Raw genomic sequence first — 20921 nt, 5'->3', positions numbered from 1 at the left:
TAATGGCCGTGAGCCACTAAGGGAGATTGGCCAGGACAAAAGTGGCGTGAGATGTTTGTTTATGTCTGTGCAGTAATGATGGGGACTAAGGCCAAGTCGGATCCAAGTGTCTTATGACATATATGACATGTGATGACTAATGCAGGAACTGGATATGCACGTATGTAGGAATATGCGTATGACGACTATGCAGGGCCAAAAGGATGGCTGTATGAATGTGTGTGTGTACGTGAAAGTGTATGAGTGTAGGAAGGAAGTGCCTAGATGCGGTTGGAGAGCACGATGTAGGATGCAAGACCCGCTACCACAGCCCTATGACAGAGCGCAGTGTGTGATGCTCCGAGAGACAACACTGACGCCAATGAGAGTGGGGCTCCTAACAAGTCTCTTCTTCGTATTCTTCCATGGAAGAACGCACATTCCTTCTTTCGAGGTGTGCGTGCCTGAACGTTTTGTGAAATAACTACTAGATACTCAGCAGTGTTGCTTTTTTAGAGATTTACATATTGTTTTCTATTGGCAACTTGCCGCTAAATATTTCTGGTCTGCTATTATTCAAAGTCTGAAGATATATATATAGTGCGAGACGTATTTAACTAACGGTACCTATAGATACAGAAAGCCCACTTAATATCTCCTCTCCCTCCTTTGTCGCGTGGTCATATGAGGGTGGCGTATGGTGGTGATGGGACTGCTTGCCATCGTCGGCCACGCTGAGGTGATGGCGGCGGTGGTGGTGCTCATCACAGAGCTCGCCGTTATCGGCCTCACAAAGGTGGGCAACGTCGCGACTAACGTTCCGGGGGAATGCGCGTCCTGGGCCGACTTCTAAGGGAACAGTGCCGACATATGTCCGACACCGCCTGAGGAAAAACCCAGGAAAAGCCCCGAACAGCACAGCCGTCACTAAGACTCGAGCCCGTGTACCTCCCAGTCTCGACGTGACGTGTCCAGCACGCTAACCACTGAGCCCCGCGAGCTGGTAGGCCATTCCTATAGGCGGGCAAGGTGGTGGTGTTGGTGGTGATAGGGCTTGCCGTTGTCGGCCTCACGTATGTGGGCAACGTCACGACTCACGCCCTGGGGAATGTTCACGCCCTGGGGAATGTGCGTCCTGGGCCGACTTCTAAGGGAACTGTGACGACATATGTCTGAAAGCGTCTGAGGAAAACCCAGGAAAAACCCCAGACAGCACAGCCAGCACTGGGATTCGAACCCGGGTACCTCCCAGTCTCGACGTGACATGGCCAGCACGCTAACCACTGAGCCACGGGAGCTGGTGGGCAAGGTGGTCTCATAAAGTCACGATGTTATCTTGTTCAGCCAATCGCCGCAGATGATTTCAAACATCGGATTTCTGTGGCTACGAACAGGACTGGGCTTAGATCATCACGTTGGATTCGCCACTGGCTACAAGTGGCTGCCCTTGCGGCCGACAGTGGCTCGTCTCTATAGCTACGGGCGCCGAAGCACGGCCGTGACTGGCCAACTCATAATGACTACGTCATGTCGTTCAAGCAGTCAGGCCTCGTTAAATCTAAGCGGTGTTAGATAAACTTCCTTTTGTCGTTGCTTCCTTCGATGCAGTTGGTTTTCTACCTCTGCATACTTACGGTGTCAATACTTTTTTTTTTTCGTTGTCACATGCTGGGTGTCTTTGACGGACACCCTGGCGGCCGGAAACAGGCGAGATCCTGGTGCTTCTAGCTGGAGTATCCCGATATCTCGTATTTAAGAATCTATATGTTAAAAATCCCAAACGTTAAAAATCACAAATAGGCACAGTCTAATACTGGCACCGCCTACTACACGGGCAGGGGGGCTATATTCCACAATCTTGGTCAACTAACCTTGGTCTCACTAAAGGACCAACGTCGCTTCCTTTAGTGTTGCTCCAGCGCGTCCGCCCACCTAAACCCAATCGTCGCTGAATAAAAACACCTTTATTTTGAGATGAATGGGGAGTTTCACCGCAAGGGGCGATACTCTACCCCGTTGCTGGTGATGACGTGGGGAATGAAGGATTGAAGTCCTATGGTCTCCAAAGAGGTCAAAAGTGCTTTGAGGGCAAAGCGTTGGTGGACTGGATTTGGCAAGGGCCCGAGCAATTTGAGCCGTCGCTGCAATGTACATTTCATACGCTAAAACGATTTGTATGAAAATCGAAAACACGCGAAGTTCGCACGCTGCTCAGTGATATCATACTATGTAACACGGTCCTTCCCAGACCTCAAATATATGCTTTGATTTTGAAATTTGGGAGTTTGAGATCTGGGATTTTCAACGCTGGGATATCGTGGAATACCCCTTTTAAATAGAGCGAAGTGCATGCATGCTAGCTAGAAGAGAAACCCCTAGTGGAGTCTAATAACACATACAAAAATCACGGGACATCACAAGAAACTTCATATGCGAAGAGTATTTCGGAACCGACACCATTTATCACGGAGTACAGAAATCTGCATGTCTGTGTATCTCCTTCAAAAAATACCTAAGACGCTGCTGGTATATCTCGGCAGACGCAGTACATCTCAAGAAGGCGGTGACTTATACAAGTCTCAGACGAGTTGAATCTATTTAAACGACTAACAATGTCAACGACCTTCATGCCACCGGCCTTATTCATGGCCACTGTGCTTTCCAAGATGGCACCTGTGTTGAACGCTATGAGGGTGACCCAGAAGAACAGCGTTCCGTCCTTTACGTGCGTTAGAAGTCGCTTTTGGACTCTGATCACCTTCCCGAATACAAGCGGGAGGCACTTTCCTGGCACTTCCTTTTCCAACCAGCCATTTACGGTGTCCACTACAAGCATTGCCATGCGCGCGGCTAATTGGTTCTTGGTAGGTACCTTCCGTGTTATTTGGCAGCAGCACCAGTGTGGTGATATGGAGGCATCCTCGCACGTCCTATCTTCAGGTATCTCACGCAAGAGGCTCATACCGTACCTGGTTCTGAATTCCTGCTTGTCGGCAAAGGAAGGGAACTGCAATATTTCCAACAAGGTGGCGTGGAGATCAAACGGTGTCGTCAGCCTACGCTGGTTCTTGCGAAGGTTTTCAATTACGTGAGGGTATTTTTGATGGAAAGCTGGAGGAAACATTAAGAAACAGAAGGGCAATCTATCTTCGTACTTTCCAGTTAATAATAGACGGATGTCTCCGTATCGGGTTCCATGGTCGCTCAAGAAGACGACGACCGAACGGTTCATGACTCCCGCTTCCTCGAGACTTTGGAACGTTGCTCGGAATGAACTGTCAGCGTAACCAGCTCCGTTAACGTCTTCGTGCGCTACGTCAATTATCCATGTATATGAAAAATGCAGCTCGTCTTTCAGAAGAGACAGCACCGACGCCGTGTAGTTCAAGTGTACCGATGTCTGATCTCTGGCTCCAAAGCAGGGAAGTTTGCCACTGTAAACCTTCAGGGCCGATCTCGAAACTGCCAGAATGAGAGGTCTAGGGTAGTAATCGACAGGAGGGTCGCGAAAGCCACGGCAGTAGTGCCTGAACAAGCCAATCCACGGCGCCTCTTCTAGGAAGAGAGTGTGGTAACCTTTGCGAGAATATTTCTTCCAAACCAAGTCTTCATCGTCAAGGAAGCTTGTGGCACATAATTCGTTCACCTCGCTTGCTTTCTTGCCAGTCAGTAACGGAATCTGATTTGGAAAAGTGTTGTCGCCCACTTTCGTCATGCCAAGCATCTCAAATGGACGAAAACGTTCGATATAATTGCGCGTCCGTTTCATATAACGCTTAAAGTTGAGACGAGACACCGAGTCCAGTCCAAGTACTACGACACTCAGTTTTTCAGCAGTACCGTCTGACTCCGCGGATGTGAATTGGCGCTCAGATTGCACTTTCTTTTTCATCATGGGCAGAAGGAAGAAGTCCGTGTAAAAAACTTTATCGTTTCGACAATGGCACTTCACTTTGATGTACTCCGCATGCACTGGAACTCGAAAAGTAAGAGTAACCCGTTCGCTGTAGACGACGCTGTCGTCTGGGATATTCGCCGAGCGGTTTCGGCCGACCTCTTGATATGTACATGCGACGTGCTGCGGGACACACGCGTAGTGCATTTGCACAACTTCATCGCTAAGATAAAGGGAGGATCCCCTTTGGTGTATGGCTGGTGGTGGGATATCGCAACGTTCAGGCTTCAAGCGGTAGATGTATTCTTTGAGAGACGGGTCGAATGGATCGAAGTCACGAATCCTGCACTTGCTGGTGTTAACGACGTATTCGTTGCGATCGCAGTAGAAGCAAGGAAGTTGGTAGTAGATGACTGCAGGTATCGTGAAAATAGATGGAAGAATGCATAGTGTGACTAGTGACCTTCTCGTCCACCACTCCATGACCTATGAATGTACACAAGCAGTGCCTAGTAAGTACAATGCGAGTAGAGGAGGTGTAAACTCAACCTACCTTTCCAATCGCTGTGCGGTTTCTCTTTTGGTTTCTCATTGTTCTCAGCCTCGCTATAGTTATCCGTAGATTCGCCATGGTGAAGTCTCTTCTTCGTCTTCTTGCATGGAAGAACGTGCATTGCTTCGCTCGAACGTTTTGTAACAACAACAACTTTCTCTTCTACACGATCTGCTAGAATATAACGGCCATGTCATAGGCACGCCTTCCCAGCGCCGCATTTCGAAGCTAGCGGTGGCGCTACTCATCGGCCCGGTTATTGCTTCCTCAACTTCTGCAATACTTTGTACTTCAGCTTACCTTGGTATTTTTGTACGAGCGGTGGATGTCCCACGGAAGATGTTGCATTCCAAAGTTGATTATCATGATTATTTTACGCGTTTTCATAGGAGCTGTTCTATCGTCTGCTACAGCAATCGATCGTCCGCTTCTGCGCGTTCAAAATTAAAATTTCCGTTGTTCAATCCTGTTGTAGGTCTCGCGGGCCGATGAGTAGCGCTCCTAGCGGATCGTGCGGACAGGATCCTCATAGGGGTTGCCGATCATGACGTGGTCATTAAAATCTAGTAGGTCGTGCTTTTATATTTCAGGAATGTTCAACGCTTTGTAAAATAACTATTGTACTCGGGAGTGCTGCTCTTTCGGAGATTTACATTGCTTTTTATTGGCAACGTGTCTATAAATATCGAACCAAATCACTCCTTTGCCATATGATGATGGTGGTGGTGGCGATGATGATGGAACTGCTTGCCATAGTCAGCCACGCTCAGGCGGGCAAAATGATAGGTAATTGGTTTACTTATTATTTTATTGATTCATAGGTAATAGGAGAAGATTTACACGTAAAGTGTGTCAGCTTAGTCGTGTGGCGACATCCTGCATGTGCCACAGGGTAGGACTACGGATAATTTCGACTGCCTGGAGTTCTTTTGACGTGCGCCGCAAATCTCCTTCACCCTGTGACAGAAGCAATGTTTACATCCCCACATTGCTACCGCCATCGGCCAGGATTGAACCCGCGACTCCCGACGGATTGCGAGCATGGTTGGCTCGTGTATTGCGTACAGGTGCACAAAGCGTGTGAAGGAGACCCTCATGGATCACCTTTCGTTTGTAAGTGCATAGGAATGGTCAGGAACAATGCACGTTTCCCTCCGCCGTGGAGCTACAACTGCTAGGCTAGTTGTCGGCCGCTCGGAGAGCCTGAGCTCTCCAGACGGCCGGCAACTCCTGAATTTTATCGTTTCTACATTCGATGCGGTTCAGTACTACCTCCGCACACTAACGGTGTCAATAAAACTTTGTTTCTGGGTATTTTTCACGGATACCGTGTCGACGGAAAACAGGCGTGGTCCTGATGCTTTTAAGTAAAGCGGAGTGGATGCATGCTAGCTGGAGGGAACAAATGACACACAGAAGTCACGAACACTACAACGAACTTCGTTATCAATATATTGCAAGAGTATTCTGGAGTCGACACTAGTAATCAGTGTACAGAAATCTGTCTCTCTATGTACGCCACTGTAATGTTTCGGCAGACGCAGTACATCTCAAGAAGGCGGTGACTTATACAAGAGTCAGGCGACTCGAATCTATTTAAACGACTCACAATGTCAACGACCTTCATGCCACCGGCCTTATTCATGGCCACTGTGCTTTCCAAGAGGGCACCTGTGTTGGACGCTGTGAGGGTGACCCAGAAGAACAGCGTTCCGTCCTTTACGTGCGTTAGAAGTCGCTTTTGGACGCTGATCACATTCCCGAATACAAGCAGGACGCACTTTCCTGGCACTTCCTTTTCCAACCAGTCATTTATGGTGTCCACTACAAGCATTGCCATGCGTGCGGCTAATTGGTTCTTGGCAGATACCTCGAGTGTTTGTTGGCAGCAGCACCAGTGTGGTGATATGGAGGCATCCTCGCACGTCCTATCTTCAGGTATCTCATGCAAGAGGCTCATACCGTACCTGGTTCTGAATTCCCGCTTGTCGGCAAAGGCAGGGAACTGCGATATTTCCAACAGTGTAGCGTGGAGGTCAAACGGTGTCGTCAGCCTACGCTGGTTCTTGCGAAGATTTTCAATTACGTGAGGGTATTTTTGATGGAAAGCTGGAGGAAACATTAAGAAACAGAAGGGCAGTCGATCTTCGTACTTTCCAGTTAATAATAGACGGATGTCTCCGTATCGGGTTCCATGGTCGCTCAAGAAGACGACGACGGAACGGTTCATGACTCCCGCTTCCTCGAGACTTTGGAACGTTGCTCGGAATGAACTGTCAGCGTAACCAGCTCCGTTAACGTCTTCGTGCGCTACGTCAATTATCCATGTATACGAAAAATGCAGCTCGTCTTTCAGAAGAGACAGCACCGACGCCGTGTAGTTCAAGTGTACCGATGTCTGATCTCTGGCTCCAAAGCAGGGAAGTTTGCCACTGTAAACCTTCAGGGCCGATCTCGAAACTGCCAGAATGAGAGGTCTAGGGTAGTAATCGACAGGAGGGTCGCGAAAGCCACGGCAGTAGTGGCTGAACAAGCCAATCCACGGCATCTCTTCTAGGAAGAGTGTGTGGTAACCTTTGCGAGAATATTTCTTCCAAACCAAGTCTTCGTCGTCAAGGAAGCTTGTGGCACATAATTCGTTCACCTCGCGTTCTTTCTTTCCAGTCAGCAACGGAATCTGATTTGGAAAAGTGTTGTCGCCCACTTTCGTCATGCCAAGCATCTCAAATGGACGAAAACGTTCGATATAATTGCGCGTCCGTTTCATATAACGCTTAAAGTTGAGACGAGACACCGAGTCCAGTCCTAATACTACGACACTTAGTTTGTCAGTAGTATCGTCTGACGCCGCGGATGTGAAATGGCGTTCAGACTGCACTTCCTTTTTCATCATGGGCAGAAGGAAGAAGTCTGTATAAAAAACTTTACCGTTTCGACAACGGCATTCCACTTTTATGTACTCCGCATGCACTGGAACTCCGAAGGTAAGAGTAACCCGTTCGCTGTAGACGACGCTGTCGTCTGGGATATTCGCCGAGCGGTTTCGGCAGACTTCTTGATATGTACAAGTGACGTGCTGCGGGATACACATGTAATACATTTGCACAACTTCGTCGCTGAGATAAAGGGAGGATCCCCTTTGGAGTATTGTTGGTGGTAGCAAATCACAACGTTTAGTCGGCAAGCGGTAGATGAGTCCTTTGAGAGAGGGGTCGAATGGATCGAAGTGACGAATTCTGCACTCGCTGGTGTTAACGACGTATTCGTAGCGATCGCGGTAGAAGCTAGTAAGTTGATAGCAGATGATTGCGGGTATCATGCACATAGGTGGGATAATGCAGAGAGCGAGGAGTGGCCTTTTTGTCCAGCACGCCATGACCTAAGAATGTACACAGGCACATTTGAGTATACAATGCGTAATACAATGCCTAATTAGTACAATGCAAGTGCAGGAAGTCTAATTCAACCTACTTTTTCCATCGCTGTTCTCATGGTTCTCAGCTTCGAAATGGCTTCGAATTGGCTTCGAATTCTGCTGATTCATCTTCTTCGTCATCCACTTCAAACACTGGCCGTTATCCAGTCTTTTCTTCGTGTTCTTCCATGGAAGAACGCACATGCCCTCGTTCGAGGTGTGCATTCCTGAACGTTTTGTGAAATAACTACTATATATTCAGCAGGGTTTGCCCCTTTAGAGATTTACGGCGGGCCTCTTATGAGGTCATATGAGGGTGGTGGTGGTGATGGAACTGCTTGCCGTCGTCGGCCACGCTCAGGTGGTGGTGGTGCTAATCACAGAGCTCGCCGTTATCGGCCTCACAAAGGTGGGCAACGTCGCGACTAACGTTCCGGGGGAATGCTCGTCCTGGGCCGACTTCTAAGGGAACAGTGCCGACATATGTCCGACAACGTCTCATGGAAAACCCAGGAGAAGCCCCGGACAGCACAGCCCGCAGCGAGATTCGAACCCGTGTACCTCCCAGACTCGACGTGACATGTCCAGCACGCTAACCACTGAGCCACGCCAGCTCCTCCAGCCAGGCCACTCCTAGGCGGGCAACGTGGTCTTATAAAGTCACTGATGTTGTCAGAGTTCGAGGTAACTCGTTACAAGTAGCTCGTTTGTAACCAAGTTCCTTTTTTTGGTAACTTGTAACTTAACTCGGTACTCTTGCGCCGTGGTAACTTTCAGAGGGACTCGTTCCTTTTTCAGGCAACTTTGCAAAAGTAACTGAAGTTCCAGGTTACTTTTAACTCGCTTTTCACACACGTCCACATATTTTCTTGCTTTTTCTTCGGTTCCTTGATGGCATTTTTTGCCATAAGACGTGATATTCAATCAATAACAGTATTTTGTTCAGGAAGTAAGAACCGCTGCAATTGAAATGAAGCTGAGCCATTGTGCGCCCACAGGTAGTAAGATACAAAGCGTGCGAATAGACCTCTACCAGAGAAACGTCATCATGATTGCTATACAGACTGAAACCGAAACAAAACAGAACAGTCGAATCCAACGCAAAAAAAAAGAAAAGAAAGTTGTTGTTGTTGTTCTCTGTTCGAAATATCGGCGGCTCTCGTCTTGAGGCAATTCACTTCAGAATACACATAGAAGTGGCTACGCACCCTAGCACTATAGGCACTATAGGCACGGGCAGTCTTATCAGGCCAAATTCCCGCCGTCACATTATAAATGGTACCTTTGGTGACATCGTTGTTCAGTGAAAGTTCCGCAGATCATCTGCATTGTGCACGATGTGTAAAGGTGTAATAGGCGGGCAAGCTGCGACAGTTCTTACATGCATGAACAAGACACGTTTTCTTTTCGCCGCGCAGCACAGTGTGCGAAGCACGACATTCTACTACAGCTATAGTAGTAGTAGCTGGTAGTAGGTCGTAGGCTATAGTTAGAGCAGCAGAACTTGATGAGAAACACAAAAAAGGCCAAGACATGCCACGCTTATGGAAAGCTAAGAACTCTCTGAGGTGTAACAGACCATGTTCGCTTTCTACCGTTTTGTTCTTCGGGTGCATTACTATATAACTCCTTGCCCTATATCCAGGCACCGTCACAGATGTTTCTCCTCTCCACTGAAATGACCAAGCGCAAAATACCCCGTGATTCTGAGCTCGAGAGATAAACGGGCGTTGGCGAGAACATCTCCCGAAAACATAAGAGTTCCTCTCGAAGTACACGCAATTTCTCAGGGACAGCGTGGACACAACCAGCGGGACGTGAGGAGGGAAGAACATATTTCCCACTTCATTCCATCTCAGAAGGACCAGCGTTTCTTTTCTTTCCACCTATACGGCATCCTCCGCGCATCGATCGTGAAGCATTAGTTTTTTCCTTTTTTTCTTTTGGCTTCTTTTGGCTTCTTTTTGGCTGCTTGATTCTGAGCGAGTGCGATCGTTATCCCGTCTGCGTTGGTGTCATGTCCTATTTGACATGGCTGCATCATGTACACGGCTGTATCACGTAGATGCTGCTTCTCTGCGACGAACGTTAACTTTTTGTTTTCGTCTGGGCTAAACGACGGCGGTTGTTTGCGAGAAGAGTAGCGTAAGCACGTATCCGTACACGGCGGGTTCGCATGGGCAGCATTGCGACGCCATATTCGGCATATACTGGATTGACCTTTCGCTCAGCGAAGGGGTTCGGTGAGGGCGACTCACGCGTCTGCTGGCTTTCTGTGATTTGTTTGATTTGATTTGATTTGATTTGTGTCTGTTGTTTGTTGCAGGCGGTGTTATAGGACCTCTCGGGGTGGGTAGAATATGTGCTGGCCCACTGTCATGTAAGGATGGTACAATCAGGACGCATTCCTGTATATGCACTGCATAAGCCGTAAACACACAGAAGCAGGAAAAGGTTGATTTTTTTAGTTCTGTGTTAGCGCCGCGAAGCAACTCTGGCTATGAGCGGCGTACAGACGCGGACAGATGGAGAGAGGACAGCAGGAAGGAGTGGGCGACAGAGGGGTTAGGAAAAGATTGTGAGAAGCAGGTCCACGTTCGGGTAGGTCATTATTTTACGTGTCTTGTGCCGTGTAAGGCGACCTATGCACCTTCTGCTATCGCATGCAGAATGGTGTTGAGGTACGAATTAATACGAACTGGCGGCCGCTCAGTAAAACGAGCGAAAGTGAAGCTGAGACAAAGCTGAAGACGGAGCTTAAGTTCTCCAGAAAAATGCTATCTATTCGAAGTTTGATCGATATAGGCTGAATTATTTCCGTTATATTATCGATACACTTTCCTCATAAACCACAATTAAGAAGATAAGGGCGTGGTCTCGCAGACAGTGCTTCTCGTGACATACGATTCATTAAAACAAAGGACCAGGGGCACGGCAGAGTGTAAAAGCGCCGACTCGTCGGTGGTATGTTCCGAGGTCGCGCCGAAGACTGGGAGGTGGTGGGTTCGAATCCTGCCATCAGCTGCGCTGTCAGCGGTACATATCCCCCTGAAGTCGGCCAAGGACGCACATTAACCCCCTTGTTCCCCCGCTCCTTCCTGCTATCCACCTATGTAGGCCGGTCATAGCCATAGGAACTTGGCTGTAAATAAAATGGAGAATTGCCTGGGTAACACAAGGCTCCGCCAGTACACCAGTAAAATACCAGTACACCAGTAATACCAGTAAAACCAGTGCCATACTGGTTTAATAAATCGGTGTGATACTGGTTACTGGTTTCCAGTGTGTCCAGTATACTGTTTTTTTTTTTCAGCAGGGTGTTTGACAACATTTACTTGTCACGTGACGTAATGGCTATCATTGAAGGCGCCGTGGTTTCTTCTCAGTACGAGTGGTACCCTTATAGAGCCGTTGCCACTGATGGTTATGGCCTGCTCGTATTGCCCCGTGGCTCTCTTGTGCTTTACTATAAGAAAAGCTAATCATAGCAGTCACTCAAGACTGGATGTATCCCTTGGCGCTCGTAACGGTGGTCAGTGCCCTGGAGAAATATGGGAGCCGTCGTGGCCGGTGGATATTTCTTTCCAAAGGCTTCTCTCAGTAAATAGCAAGATAAGGGTAAGTGAGACACTTCCTGTCGGACGCTTAATGGTGAACACTGTTTATCAAGCTCCGTATAAATCGGTATAGAATGACGCTTTTTTTGTTTGTTATGCACTGGGAAACGTCGATTTTTGCCTTATGTACCAGACACTGGCAGAAAACGATAAGAGACCGGCAACAATGGGTGTCGGACTCCGCCATCTTGTTTTTCTCTCCCCTCTTGTGCTCGTTTCGTGAGCTTGACGAGCTTGACGATAGTGCCCCGTTGCTTTGTTGTCATCTTTACCGCATTCACGATCGAATTTATTATCGAGGTAATTTTGCCTATTTTTCTTGTATAAATCCCCCCTCCATGCACACACGATCTGCAAATTGAGGGTCGATACATAATCCGTCTTGTGCGGCATATTTGTGTCCTTATACGTTACGGCGACAAGCCGACAAAAGGTGCGATAAGCGGTCACGTGTCCCCCACCCACCTCCGAAACTGTACCAGTGGTAGTGCAATTGGAAGAGGGAAACAGGGATAAAATCCTCCTTTCCTAAGTCCCCATAGTCCCAATAGAACCCTTCCCCAAATATTTTTCTCGCTACGCCACCGAATGGCGAGCACAGCTTAGGTGACTGCATCGACTACAATATGTTATAAAAGGTATCACACACACACAAAAAAGAGACGGGCGGACCTTAATAATTGAAGCAAAAACATGCGTTAGAAATAAATAAATAACATTTGTACATAAAAGGACCACGCGTAGTAGATACGCTAAAACCTCCTGTCAAAAGCTCTTTCCTGCTCTTTCCTCCTTTCTTTGTGCGAAGTGATCGAAGTTGCCATCACTTTCGCGCCTGCACGATGTATACAGGGTGAATTTAGCAAAGGTTACACATTTCGATCGCGTCGTAAAAATAGAAGGCGACGTCTCTGGCGCTTCAAATTGTTGCACACTTGTAGTCATTTGTCTCAAGTTTTATCGATATTTTTCTCAAACGGTACCATTTTGTAGAAAAGAACTTAGAATCAAAGCAAATTCTCACCTCATGCATTTCCTATGGCCTATACCGACCGAAAACCGCCATGTTTTCCTCTCTCTCTCTGCTTCACATTCACATCACCACGTATAGATGGCGCTGCCTCGAAACCCTGCATCTGGTGCATCTGGTTGTTGGTTGTTCCATAGGTTCTGGTTTTGCCTCGTCTCCAGGCAGCGCCACCTATAAGTGGTGATATGAACGTGAAGCAGACAGAAGAAAAAATGGCGGTTCGCGGGCATAGGTATAGTAATAAATAGGTATAGTATAGGGCATAGGAAATGCATGGCGTGAGAATTTGCTTTGTTTCTAACTTTTTTTTCTTCAACAAAGTTTTAGCACTTGAAAAAAATAAGGGTAGAACTTCGGGCGATTAACTATCAGTCTGCAAAGTTTGAAGCGCCAGAGACGTCATCTTATATTTTTACTACTCGATCGAAATGTGTAACCTTTGCTAAATTCACCCTGTAGAAAAGAAGACACTGCGTTGGATCCAGCCGAGTGAATATTTAAAGCCAATCCTCTAGGTAACAAGGCTGGACCTCCCGCTAACGGGTTCTTCACTAAGCCGCTAACGGGTTCTTCACTAAGCCAGTAAGCTACTTTTCTTGGTAACTTTTAGCTCATTGCTTTTGAGCTCCAGTAACGTCTTGAGGAGCTCGTCCCTTTGTTAGGTAACTTTGTCAAAGTAACCTGGGGAAAGTTCCAAGTTCTTTATGTTCCATTTTCGTCTATAAACATCGCCCCCTAGTGAGACGACAGCCACGCGTACGGTACGTCTGACTCCCATGTTGTTACGCGGCGAACGTTACAAATTCTGTTTTTGCCGTAGATTAGGAGGCTCAGGTGACGCTCATCATATAGCGACGAGCAGTGTATTTATAATGACAGAGGGCGCTGTGTAGCAGGACTAAAGCTTGGCGTGGATCTACGACATGTGCGTATAGAGGACAACTCATGGAACGTAAACTCTCAATGCTAGCCTAATAAAAGCAGGCTTCTTTCGTCATATCAGATATTGGTACAGTTTTCGTATATGAAAACTATTATAAAACGTCTTTTGGCTTCGTACCCGGTATTTTGGGGGTTGCAAGATTTTGAGGGGCATTATGGGGTGCCGGAAAAATGCCTCCCTGCATGTCTACGACAGTCCCACGTTGCAGTGTGCGTTTGTTCTTTCGTAACGTTTTTTGTTGATTCCGTGTTAGCACCGCGAAGCAACTGTGGCTATGAGCAGCGTAGAGATGCGGACAGATAGAGAAAGGAGTGGGGGACAGGGGTGTTAGTATGGCGTCCTGGGCCGACTTCAGGGGGAACTGTGCCGACACTCGCCTGGAAAGTCTTCGGGACACCCAGGGAAAACGTGAGACAGCACAGCCGGTGGCAGGATTCGAACCCTCCACTTCCCAGTCTTCAGCACGCCCCTGGCCAACGACCAACGACAGGGCATTCGGCCATGCCGCTGGTCTTTTGTAAACGGCTCAAAGACGGGTAGGCATATCTGTGCAGTGCAGATCTCATTCCAACGAGTTCGAAAGGAGCTTTCAGATGGTAATTCATTTATCCTCGTAAAGCTTTCATGCTTCAGTGTGAAATACGAAAAAGGACTCGAATGTAAAGGCGAGCCTTTCAAACGTGTCGTCTGCCAAACGTAGAATGACTCGGGCAATTTTTGTGAAATAGCGGTCCCCTTTGTGATGCAGACTTACATTTTCAGGAGGCTCTCCAGGATTTACATCGTTATATTTCTCATCAGCTTGACAGGCTCTTGGGTTTAGCCTGGGGGTCCCACACGTTCGTGTCACCTACGTGTTTAGGATAAATTGAGAGAACAGATAGCAAGTGATGAATGCGAAAAGCAGTTTCCATCTCAATACAAATAGCGACTGCGACGCGAACAAAAGCGTGCCCTTTGAAAGGACATGCCACATATTATCGTGGGTGGTCATGTCGGGTGTCGTCGAACAGAACTTTGCTGCATGCACTATACGTTTGGAATCGGCGCTCATTACTGCTACTGTATTCGCACACTGTGTACTGTACGTACTCCAGTGATTCTATCACATACGTTATTGGGAGGCACAGAAATATGAACGCATTCGGTGTGGAGTGTCGATAAAACTCCCCAATCATAATCACAAAATAGAGTTGTTGTTGTTGAACGTGAGAGAACTGATGTTCTGAGGCTGGAACAACATAGAAAGGAGAAATACTTAAAAAGCCTCAAAGTGCCTAAGAAATTAATGGTGAAAGATGGAAGTCACTGAAAAGGTTAGCCAGCTGTCGGACTTGAACCCACATCTTCTGGATTACCATCGGTAATCCAGAAGATGTGGGTTCGAGACGATAAGAGACCAGAAGATGTGGGTTCGAGTCCTACAGCTGGCTAACCTTTTCAGTGTCGTAAATACTTCATTGTACATGCGTACATGCGTTTCGAACGCAGACTGTTCTTCTTCTGAATCCAATACAGAAGAACAGTCGAATCCAACACAAAAGAAGAAAGTCCATAGAAATCGTAAGTAGAAAGGCTAGAAGAAAAGCTGGGAGAGAGAGAGAGTGATGGGGGAGAGCAAAGGAGCTGTATTGAGGCAAGACCCTCTCCCAAAATCCAAGTTCGGGAGGCGCCATGATCGATATTTTGGATTGGGCCGGATTCCGCTACAGCTTTTCCACGTGGGAAGATCAGGCTTACTTAAACGACATGAGGCGAGCACGTCTTCTTATTCAACCTGAGTAGCCGGAAAGTTCCGCAACGGCGTCAGAGCCTTTATCATCACGTGACTCCAGAGTTGCCACCTGTGAACGTAATTTTCGAACGGCTATAGGGCTACTCTGCTTCCCTATTTTACAATTTTATACTATACTGTACTATTTTACTATTACTTGGCTTCCCTATTTTGGCCGGGGCATTCCAGTTTCGCTCGAGAGGAAGAACCACCTGAACGCCCGCAGTGTAGCGTACCTCTGTCGGTTTTACACAAACTCATCTCATGTCCATCCAGTAAGGCCATGCAGTACTATAGCAGTACTGCGCGTAAAACACATTTACCTTATAATAAAACTACGAGCACTCCCCATCTCTCCGCGCAGCGAGAAGAATCCCCAGCGGCAAGTGCGCGGGCAGAAGCGTCCATCTCACGTGACATATGACGTTCGTCGAGAGGCGGAGTCCGTGTGACTCGAACTACAGCCAATAAGAGTCTCCCCCAGAGTTGAATAAGAAAACTCACGCGTATTCATTACGAGCTCGCCAATCATGGCCGTGTTTCGGCGCCTGTAGCTATGAAGACGACCCGCGGTCAACAGCAAGGGCAGCCGCTTGTAGCCAGGGCGAGTACAGGTGTCGATCGCCCACGCAACAAACGCATTAGGTTAGTTACACATTAAGTTTCCCCCTCTCCCACCTCTCGCCAAGCGCGATGGTGCAGTTATGCGTGCGAAATCTGCACAAAAATCGTGGAAGCCATACTCAGCTTGAAAATAAGCTGAACAACGAGAACTTCGGCCTCCGTGCATCAGAATTGGGCAACATGGCGAACGCGGAAGAGTTGTGTTCAGGTACCGCTAGGGGAGCTATCGGTGCAGAAATCGAAACGATGACCCACATGGATGCTCATCGGTAGTGCCTCTAGCGGTGCCTGCACATAACTTTCCTGAGACCGCCATCCAGTACCATGCACTCCCATGACCGCCCTATTCTAATGCATGGAAGTCCGTGTTTTCGCGCTCTTTTAATGTTTTTACGCTGAGTATGGCTTCCAGGATTTTTTTAAAGCTTTTGCACGCATAAGTACGCCATCGTACGCCACCGGAAGTTCCTCGAGTAAGTAGACAACGAGTTACATGCAAACATGCGGGTTACGTTTTTACTGCGCGCACCTTGTGCATATACTAGCTGGAGCAGCGGCGGCCTATACCTCCCTGTAAGCAGCGGTGAAGCCAGAGGCAGGTCTCTCTCTTTTTCCCTAGAATTCAAGATGAATGATCGATTGAGTTACCAAGGCATGCGCGTTGTACGGCCTACTCACCTGCAGATTAACTAGCGGAGATTCAGGGATTGTCGGCCGTCTGGAGAGCTCAGGCTCTCCGAGCGGCCGAAAACTAGCCTAACAGCTCAGGCTCTACGGCGGAGGGAAACGTGCATTGTTCCTGACCATTCCTGTGCACTTACAAATGAAAGGTGATTCATGGGGGTCTCCTTCACACGCTTTGTGCACCTGTGCGCAATACACGAGCCAACCATGCTCACAATCCGTCGCGAGTCGCGGGTTCAATCCTGGCCGATGACGGTAGCAATGCGGGGATGTAAACATCGCTTCTGTCACAGGGTGAAGGAGATTTCCGGCGCACGTCAAAAGAACTCCAGGCAGTCGAAATTATCCGTAGTCCTATACCCTGTGACACATGCAGCATGTCGCCACACGACTAAGCTGACACACTTCACGTGTAAATCTTCTCCTATTACCTATCAATCAATCAAACAATAAGTAAATCAATTGCCTATTATTTTGCCCGCCTGAGCGTGGCTGACTATGGCAAGCAGTTCCACCATCATCGCCACCACCACCATCATCATATGGCAAAGGGGTGATTTGGTTCGATATTTATCGACACGTTGCCAATAAAAAGCAATGTAAATCTCTGAAAGAGCAGCACTCCTGAGTACAATAGCTATTTTACAAAGCGTTGAACATTCCTGAAATATAAAAGCACGACCTACTAGATTTTAATGACCACGTCATAATCGGCAACCCCTATGAGGATTCTGTCCGCACGATCCGCTAGGAGCGCTACTCATCGGCCCGCGAGTCCTACAACATGATTGGACAATGGAAATTTGAATTTTGAAGGCGCAGAAGCGGACGATCGACTGCTGTAGCAGACGATAGAACAGCTCCTATGAAAACGCGTAAAATGATAATGATAATCAACTTTGGAATGCAACATCTTCCGTGGGACATCCACCGCTCGTACAAAAATACCAAGGTAAGCTGAAGTACAAAGTATTGCAGAAGTTGAGGAAGCAATAACAAGGCCGATGAGTAGCGCCACCGCTAGCTTCGAAATGCGGCGCTGGGAAGGCATGTCTATGACATAGTCGTTATATTCTTGCAGGTCGTGTAGAAGGGAAAGTTGTTGTTGTTGTTGTTGTTACAAACGTTGTTGTGTGGCTGGTGGCCACTGTTCCTAGTGGTGGAAGAAGAAGAAGAAGAAAACGTTCGAGCGAAGCAATGCACGTTCTTCCATGCAAGAAGACGAAGAAGAGACTTCACCATGGCGAATCTACGGATAACTATAGCGAAGCTGAGAACAATGAGAAACCAAAAGAGAAACCGCACAGCGATTGGAAAGGTAGGTTGAGTTTACACCTCCTCCACTCGCATTGTACTTACTAGGCACTGCTTGTGTACATTCCTAGGTCATGGAGTGGTGGACGAGAAGGTCACTAGTCACACTATGCATTCTTCCACCTATTTTCATGATACCTGCAGTCGTCTACTACCAACTTCCTTGCTTCTACTGCGATCGCAACGAATACGTCGTTAACACCAGCAAGTGCGGGATTCGTGACTTCGATCCATTCGACCCGTCTCTCAAAGGACACATCTACCGCTTGAAGCCTGAACGTTGCGATATCCCACCACCAGCCATACTCCAAAGGGGATCCTCCCTTTATCTTAGCGATAAAGTTGTGAAAATGTGCTACGCGTGTGTCCCGCAGCACGTCGCATGTACATATCAAGAGGTCGGCCGAAACCGCTCGGCGAATATCCCAGACGACAGCGTCGTCTACAGCGAACGAGTTACACTTACTTTTCGAGTTCCAGTGCATGCGGAGTACATCAAAGTGGAGTGCCGTTGTCGAAACGGTGAAGTTTTTTACACGGACTTCTTTCTTCTGCCCACGATGAAAAAGAAAGTGCAATCTAAAAGCCAAATCACATCCGCGGTGTCAGACGGTACTGCTGAAAGACTGAGTGTCGTAGTACTTGGACTGGACTCGGTTTCTCGTCTCAACTTCAAGCGTTATATGAAACGGACGCGCAATTATATCGAACGTTTTCGCCCATTTGAGATGCTTGGCATGACGAAAGTGGGCGACAACTCTTTTCCAAATCAGATTCCGTTGCTGACTGGCAAGAAAGAAAGCGAGGTGAACAAATTATGTGCCACAAGCTTCCTTGACGATGAAGACTTGGTTTGGAAGAAATATTCTCGCAAAGGTTACCACACTCTCTTCCTAGAAGAAATGCCGTGGAATGGCTTGTTCAGGCACTACTGCCGTGGCTTTCGCGACCCTCCTGCCGAATACTACCCTACGCCTCTCATTCTGGCAGTTTCGAGATCGGGCTTGAAGGATCACAGTGGCAAACTTCCCTGCTTTGGATCCAGAGATCAGACATCGGTACACTTGAACTACACGGCGTCGGTGTTATCTCTTCTGAAAGACAAGCTGCACTTTTCGTATGCGTGGCTAACTGACGTGGCGCACGAAGACGTTAACGGAGCTGGTTACGCTGACACTTCGTTCCGAGCAACATTCCAAAGTCTCGAGGAAGCGGGAGTCATGAACCGTTCCGTCGTCGTCTTCTTGAGCGACCATGGAACCCGATACGGAGACATCCGTCTATTATTAACTGGAAAGTACGAAGATAGATTGCCCTTCTGTTTCTTAATGTTTCCTCCAGCTTTCCATCAAAGATACCCTCACGTAATTGAAAACCTTCGCAAGAACCAGCGTAGGCTGACGACACCGTTTGATCTCCACGCCACCCTGTTGGAGATATCGCAGTTCCCTGCCTTTGCCGACAAGCAGGAATACAGAACCAGGTACGGTATGAGCCTCTTGCATGAGATACCTGAAGATAGGACGTGCGAGGATGCCTCCATATCACCGCACTGGTGCTGCTGCCAACAAACACGCGAGGTATCTGCCAAGAACCAATTAGCCGCGCGCATGGCAATGCTTGTAGTGGACACCGTAAATGGCTGGTTGGAAAAGGAAGTGCCAGGAAAGTGCGTCCCGCTTATATTCGGGATGGTGATCAGCGTCCAAAAGCGACTTCTAACGCACGTAAAGGACGGAACGCTTTTCTTCTGGGTCACCCTCTCAACGTTCAACACAGGTGCCCTCTTGGAAAGCACAGTGGCCAGGAATAAGACCGGTGGCATGAAGGTCGTTGACATTGTTAGTCGTTTAAATAGATTCGACTCGCCTAACGCTTGTATAAGTCACCGCCTTCTTGAGATGTACTGCGTCTGCCGAAATATAACAGCAGCGTCTTAGGTATATTGTGAAGGAGGTAGATAGACATGCAGATTTCTGTACTCCGTGATAAATGGTGTCGGTTCCAAAATACTCTTCCCATATGAAGTTTCTTGTGGTGTCCCGTGATTTTTGTGTCATCAGACTCCACTAGGGGTTTCTCTTCTAGCTAGCATGCATGCACTTCGCGCTATTTAAGACGGGTATTTCACGATATCCCAGCGTTGAAAATCCCAGATCTCAAACTCCCAAATTGCAAAATCGAAGCATATATTTGATGTCTGGGAAGGACCGTGTTTCAAAGTATATCACTGAGCAGCGTGCGAACTTCGCGTGTTTTCGATTTTCATACAAATCGTTTAAGCGTATGAAATGTACATTGCAGCGACGGTTCAGATTGCTCGGGCCCTTGCCAAATCCAGCCCACCAACGCTCTGCCCTCAAAGCACTTTTGACCTCTTTGGAGACCATAGGACTTCAATCCTTCATTCCCCACATCATCACCAGCAACGGGGTAGAGTATCGCCCCTTGCGGTGAAACTCCCCATTCATCTCAAAATAAAGGTGTTTTTATTCAGCGAGGATTGGGTTTAGGTGGGCGGACGCGCTGGAGCAACACAAAAGGAAGCGACGTTGGTCCTTTAGTGAGACCAAGGTTAGTTGACCAAGATTGTGGAATACAGCCCCCTGCGCGTGTACTATACGGTGCCAGTACTAGACTGTGCCTATTTGTGATTTTTAACATATGCATTCCTAAATACGGGATATCGGGATACTCTAGTTAGAAGCACCAGGATCTCTTCTGTTTCCGGTCGCCACGGTGTCCGTCAAAGACACCCAGCATGTGACAACGAAAAAAAAATGTATTGACACCTAAGTATGCTGAGGTAGAAAACAAACTGCATTGAAGGAAGCAACAACAAACGGAAGTATACCTAACACCGCTTAGATTTAACGAGGCCTGACTGCTTGAACGACATGACGTAGAACAGTGGCCATGAATGACGCTGGTGGCATGAAGGTCGTTGACATTGTTAGTCGTTTAAAGAGATTAGACTCGCCTGACACTTGTATTAGTCACCGTTTTCTTGAGATGTACTGCGTCTGCCGAAATATAACAGTGGCGCCTTAAGTATGTTTCGAAGTAGATAGATAGATTTCTGTACTCCATGAT

The 20921-nt window shown here is 47.7% G+C and overlaps 3 protein-coding genes across 5 annotated transcripts; 1 reads left to right on the top strand and 2 right to left on the bottom strand.

Annotated features, from left to right (window-relative positions):
• Positions 1-2421: 2421 nt before the first annotated feature.
• On the bottom strand, positions 2422-4602 carry LOC135366126 (uncharacterized). Of its 2 annotated transcripts, none has more exons than XM_064598780.1 (2): positions 4428-4602; positions 2422-4287 (listed from the first exon to the last, which is right to left on the bottom strand). In XM_064598780.1, exons 1-2 carry the CDS (start codon positions 4546-4548, stop codon positions 2492-2494), a joined length of 1917 nt encoding a protein of 638 aa, XP_064454850.1. In that variant the 5' UTR covers positions 4549-4602; the 3' UTR covers positions 2422-2491. The 2 variants fall into 2 exon arrangements, with proteins under 2 accessions (XP_064454850.1, XP_064454849.1); XM_064598779.1 differs by having other exon boundaries at positions 2422-4360; positions 4428-4588.
• A 1251-nt stretch (positions 4603-5853) lies between these two features.
• On the bottom strand, positions 5854-7963 carry LOC135366125 (uncharacterized). Its single transcript, XM_064598778.1, has 2 exons — positions 7899-7963; positions 5854-7806 (listed from the first exon to the last, which is right to left on the bottom strand). Exons 1-2 carry the CDS (start codon positions 7917-7919, stop codon positions 5914-5916), a joined length of 1914 nt encoding a protein of 637 aa, XP_064454848.1. The 5' UTR covers positions 7920-7963; the 3' UTR covers positions 5854-5913.
• A 9667-nt stretch (positions 7964-17630) lies between these two features.
• LOC135366124 (uncharacterized) lies at positions 17631-19831 on the top strand. Of its 2 annotated transcripts, none has more exons than XM_064598777.1 (2): positions 17631-17832; positions 17973-19831. In XM_064598777.1, the coding sequence occupies exons 1-2, from the start codon at positions 17712-17714 to the stop codon at positions 19766-19768; spliced, it is 1917 nt and encodes a 638-aa protein (XP_064454847.1). In that variant the 5' UTR covers positions 17631-17711; the 3' UTR covers positions 19769-19831. The 2 variants fall into 2 exon arrangements, with proteins under 2 accessions (XP_064454847.1, XP_064454846.1); XM_064598776.1 differs by having other exon boundaries at positions 17684-17832; positions 17900-19831.
• Positions 19832-20921: the final 1090 nt, after the last annotated feature.

The sequence above is a fragment of the Ornithodoros turicata genome, chromosome 8, assembly GCF_037126465.1.
Source record: "Ornithodoros turicata isolate Travis chromosome 8, ASM3712646v1, whole genome shotgun sequence".
In the NCBI taxonomy this organism is placed as follows: Eukaryota; Metazoa; Arthropoda; class Arachnida; order Ixodida; family Argasidae; genus Ornithodoros; species Ornithodoros turicata.
Note: the sequence above shows the minus strand (reverse complement) of the source record. Positions and strands in the feature narration are given on the sequence as shown.

What these genes read in the sequence shown, in the direction of transcription:
- LOC135366124 (XM_064598776.1), top strand. Translation starts at nt 17,755, where the DNA reads ATGGCGAATCTACGGATAACTATAGCGAAGCTGAGAACAATGAGAAAC. An exon ending in ACCGCACAGCGATTGGAAAG is followed by an intron (nt 17,833 to 17,899) that starts GTAGGTTGAGTT and finishes GTACATTCCTAG; the next exon opens with GTCATGGAGTGGTGGACGAG.
- LOC135366126 (XM_064598779.1), bottom strand. Translation starts at nt 4,505, where the DNA reads ATGGCGAATCTACGGATAACTATAGCGAGGCTGAGAACAATGAGAAAC. An exon ending in ACCGCACAGCGATTGGAAAG is followed by an intron (nt 4,361 to 4,427) that starts GTAGGTTGAGTT and finishes GTACATTCATAG; the next exon opens with GTCATGGAGTGGTGGACGAG.
- LOC135366125 (XM_064598778.1), bottom strand. Translation starts at nt 7,919, where the DNA reads ATGAGAACAGCGATGGAAAAA. An exon ending in TGAGAACAGCGATGGAAAAA is followed by an intron (nt 7,807 to 7,898) that starts GTAGGTTGAATT and finishes GTACATTCTTAG; the next exon opens with GTCATGGCGTGCTGGACAAA.